This window comes from Larimichthys crocea, chromosome XIII (assembly GCF_000972845.2).
Source record: "Larimichthys crocea isolate SSNF chromosome XIII, L_crocea_2.0, whole genome shotgun sequence".
Classification (NCBI taxonomy): domain Eukaryota; kingdom Metazoa; phylum Chordata; class Actinopteri; family Sciaenidae; genus Larimichthys; species Larimichthys crocea.
The window spans coordinates 11,477,198-11,481,069 of NC_040023.1; the positions used below are offsets into that span (position 1 = coordinate 11,477,198).

General features: G+C 53.2%; 1 protein-coding gene across 1 annotated transcript in view; it reads left to right on the plus strand.

Moving 5' to 3' along the window:
* Positions 1 to 336: 336 nt before the first annotated feature.
* Positions 337 to 3,872, plus strand: part of vps45 (vacuolar protein sorting 45 homolog) — a 5,988-nt gene continuing 2,452 nt past the window's right edge. Inside the window, exons 1-11 of the mRNA XM_027287018.1 lie at positions 337 to 1,254; positions 1,514 to 1,648; positions 1,739 to 1,799; positions 1,934 to 2,013; positions 2,113 to 2,181; positions 2,278 to 2,415; positions 2,499 to 2,609; positions 2,700 to 2,834; positions 3,006 to 3,119; positions 3,358 to 3,525; positions 3,635 to 3,861. Of these exons, the coding sequence (XP_027142819.1) occupies positions 1,162 to 1,254; positions 1,514 to 1,648; positions 1,739 to 1,799; positions 1,934 to 2,013; positions 2,113 to 2,181; positions 2,278 to 2,415; positions 2,499 to 2,609; positions 2,700 to 2,834; positions 3,006 to 3,119; positions 3,358 to 3,525; positions 3,635 to 3,861 (1,331 nt within the window). The 5' untranslated portion in view covers positions 337 to 1,161. The remainder of the gene's footprint in view (positions 1,255 to 1,513; positions 1,649 to 1,738; positions 1,800 to 1,933; positions 2,014 to 2,112; positions 2,182 to 2,277; positions 2,416 to 2,498; positions 2,610 to 2,699; positions 2,835 to 3,005; positions 3,120 to 3,357; positions 3,526 to 3,634; positions 3,862 to 3,872) is intronic.

Consider the following 3,872-nt stretch of genomic DNA (forward strand, 5'->3'; position numbering starts at 1 on the left):
GGTCAGATAATAACTCTACATAAAGTCACTGCTCTTCAGATAGGCCTCCACCTCCTCCTCCTGCTCTGGTGTCAGCTGACCTCTTCACCTGAACACTGCAGCGCCTCCTCCCAGTCTCCCCAGAGGCTGAACTCACCTGGCCCTGACCCCGCCTCTATCACCTGGCCCTGACCCCGCCTCTATCACCTGGCCCTGACCCCGCCTCTTTCACCTGGCCCTGACCCCGCCCCTTTCACCTGGCACTGACCCCGCCCCTTGTCTGCTGTGTCAGACAAAGCTCTGATGATATATTAGCTCATTAGCTTTATGTCGCGTGCTGCCTTCAGGAGCCGAGTGTTGCGTTCAATCACAATCGGAAATTACAGAATCTAGCGAACAGTGAATCTTACACACTGCTCCTTTAAAATACGTTACGTAATGACGTAATGCCGCAGGCGTCGTGCGTGAATCTCATCACTTTACGCATTAAAAACAGAAAAGTGAAAACACAGCAGGAAGTATCATATGAAACAGTGCTGACAACATCCAGAGCAGCACAGCAGGGGGCATTTAGGAGGCAGCAAAGAAAGAGGAGGGGAAAGTTTAATATGGAAAGAAATAATCAATGGAAACAATGTTGGAAAGTCCAGGAGAAGGGGAGACAGTTCTATAAACTACAAGGTGTGGTGGAGGTATCAGGGCGGAGCAGACTAAGAACAGGAAACATCCAGCTGGTGACTGTTGCTGTGGAGACAGAGACAGTGGAGCATGTGATGGTTGTCATGGAGATGAAAGAGAGGAAGAGATGATGGCAGGCTGGGTCAGATGTAGAGAGGAGGAACATCAGACCGAGGTCTGCTCGGAACCGGGTCCAATCAAAGAATTTAAGAAGAACCAGTCCAGTCCAGCAGAGGGCGGTGTGCACGCTGCCGTACAACACCAAAGAAGAAGAAGGCGTCGTGCGTGGCCCTGACGTCACCGATCAGGAAGGAGTCCTGCAGCAGTGTTGTTGTCGCAGCTGCTGTCACAGACCGAACCGAACCGAACCGGACCGAACCGGACCGAACCGGACCGAACCGAACCGAACCGAACCGGCTGCTGCTGCTGCTGCTGCTGCTGCTGCTGCTGCTGCTGTTGTTCTTCTTCTTCTTCGTGTTCGGCTGGTTCCTCTGCGTCGCCATCATGAACGTGACGCTCGCGGTGAAGCAGTACATCTCCAAGATGATCGAGAACAGCGGAACCGGGATGAAGGTCCTGCTGATGGACCGGGAGACGGTGAGGCACCGACCGACACCGACCGACTGTAGTACAGGCTGTGTGTGTGTGTGTGTGTGTGTGTGTGTGTGTGTCTGTGACAGCACCCACGATCCACGAGAACCTGCTGGACCAGGTTTAGTTAGTGACATGCTTTAATGAGACATCACAGACCTGTCAGGACAGTCATGTGACATGAAACCAGGTGTGTGTGTCCTGTCCAATCATAATCCTAGGTGTGTGTGTGTGTGTGTGTGTGTGTGTGTGTGTGTGTGTGCAGACCAGTATAGTCAGTGTGGTGTACACTCAGTCAGAGATTCTGCAGAAAGAGGTCTACCTGTTTGAACGGATCGACTCTCAGAGCAGAGACAACATGAAACACCTGAAGGCCATCTGCTTCCTGCGGCCCACCAAGGTATGACCTGCCCCGCTCATTAGCATATTCATGAGACCTCATTAACTATGATAATTAGCCTGTGTGTGTATGTGTGTGTGCTCTGTGCAGGAGAATGTGGAGCACCTGATCCAGGAGCTGAGGAGACCCAAGTACAGCGTCTACTTCATCTGTAAGAGCAGCTGATGGTGCTGATGGTGCTGATGGTGCTGATGGTGCTGATGGTGCTGCTCGCTCAGCTCACAGAACTCACTGCTAACTGTGTGTGTGTGTGTGTGTGTGTGTGTGTGTGTGTGTGTGTTGCAGACTTCAGTAACGTGATCAGTAAAAGTGAGATCAAAGCTCTGGCTGAGGCTGATGAACAGGAAGTGGTGGCAGAAGTCCAGGTGAGTGTCGCTCAGGTGTACACACAAACATTCAGACGTGCAGGTAAACATGTTGACGTGTGTGTGTGTGTGTGTGTGTGTGTGTGTGTGTGTGCGCAGGAGTTCTACGGAGACTTCATCGCGGTCAATCCTCACCTGTTCTCTCTGAACCTGCACGGCGTCGCCAGAGTAAGAAACACAGCTGAGACATGACTCAGCAGTTATATCGCTGTGTCACCTGTGACATCACAAAGTGATGATGATGATGATGATGTCATGTCTCAGGGGCGGAGCTGGGAGTCCTCCATGTTGTCCCGGTGCACTCAGGGTCTGACCTCCGTCCTGCTCGCTCTGAAGAAGTGTCCCATGATTCGCTACCAGCTGTCCTCCGACATGTCCAAGCGCCTCGCCGAGAGCGTCAAGGTTTCCATGGCAACACACTATGATCATACACGACCTCGGCGGTCACATGACCTCTGACACGCTTCATTCTGTCTGTCCGTCAGCAAATCATCACGAAGGAGTACGAGCTGTTCGACTTCAGGAAGACGGAAGTTCCTCCGCTGCTGCTGATCCTCGACCGCAGCGACGACGCCATCACACCTCTGCTCAACCAGGTGACCAATCACAGGGCTGCACTGTGTGACATCATCAGGCCCAGCTGCGTGTTAGTGTTAATCCGAGTATGAACTTCCTGTTTCCTGCAGTGGACGTACCAGGCGATGGTCCACGAGCTGCTCGGCCTCAACAACAACCGGATCGACCTGTCCAGAGTGCCGGGCATCAGCAAAGACCTGAAGGAGGTCGTCCTGTCCGCGGAGAACGACGAGTTCTACGCCAACGTGAGTACGAGCGAGGTCAGGACTGATGACATCATCAACAAGACGACAACACAACACACTGTGTGTGTGTGTGTCTGTCTGTGTGTCTGTCTGTGTGTGTGTCTGTGTGTGTGTCTGTGTGTGTGTGTCTGCGTGTGTGTGTGTCTGTGTGTGTGTGTGTCTGTTTGTTAGAACTTGTACCTGAACTTCGGGGAAATCGGCACCAACATCAAAAACCTGATGGAAGATTTCCAGAAGAAAAAACCCAAAGGACAACAGAAGCTGGAGTCCATCAGTGACATGAAGGTGAGACAGGCTGTCTGCCTCTCTGTCTCTGCCTGTCTCTCTGTCTCTCTGTCTCTCTCTCTCTCTCTCTGCCTGTCTGTCTGTCTGTCTCTCTCTCTGCCTGTCTGTCTCTCTCTCTCTCTCTCTCTGCCTGTCTGTCTGACTGTCTGTCTCTCTCTCTGCCTGTCTGTCTCTCTCTCTCTCTCTCTCTGCCTGTCTGTCTGTCTCTCTGTCTCTCTCTCTGCCTGTCTGTCTGCAGGCGTTCGTGGATAACTACCCTCAGTTTAAGAAGATGTCTGGCACCGTGTCCAAACATGTGACGGTGGTTGGCGAGCTGTCTCGGTTGGTGTCGGAGCGTCAGCTGATGGAGGTGTCGGAGGTGGAGCAGGAGCTCGCCTGTCAGAACGACCACTCCAACGCTCAGCAGGTAGCTGCTCATGCTGAGCTACGACCAAATGTCTGCTCCACCCTGGGTCACATGTCTCTGTGTACTTCCTGTCTCTGTGTACTTCCTGTCTCTGTGTACTTCCTGTCAGAGCGTGCGGCGCCTGCTGCAGAATCCTCGTCTGTCCGAGTTGGACGCCGTCCGCCTCGTCATGCTGTACGCTCTGAGATATGAACGCCACAGCAGCAACATGCTGCCCGCGCTGATGGACGAGCTGAGCCGGAGAGGAGTGTCCGAACGCCACCGCAAGGTGACCACGCCACGTTCTCTGGACGTTCTCTGGACGTTCTCTGGACGTTCTCTGGACGTTCTCTGGACGTTCTCTGGAC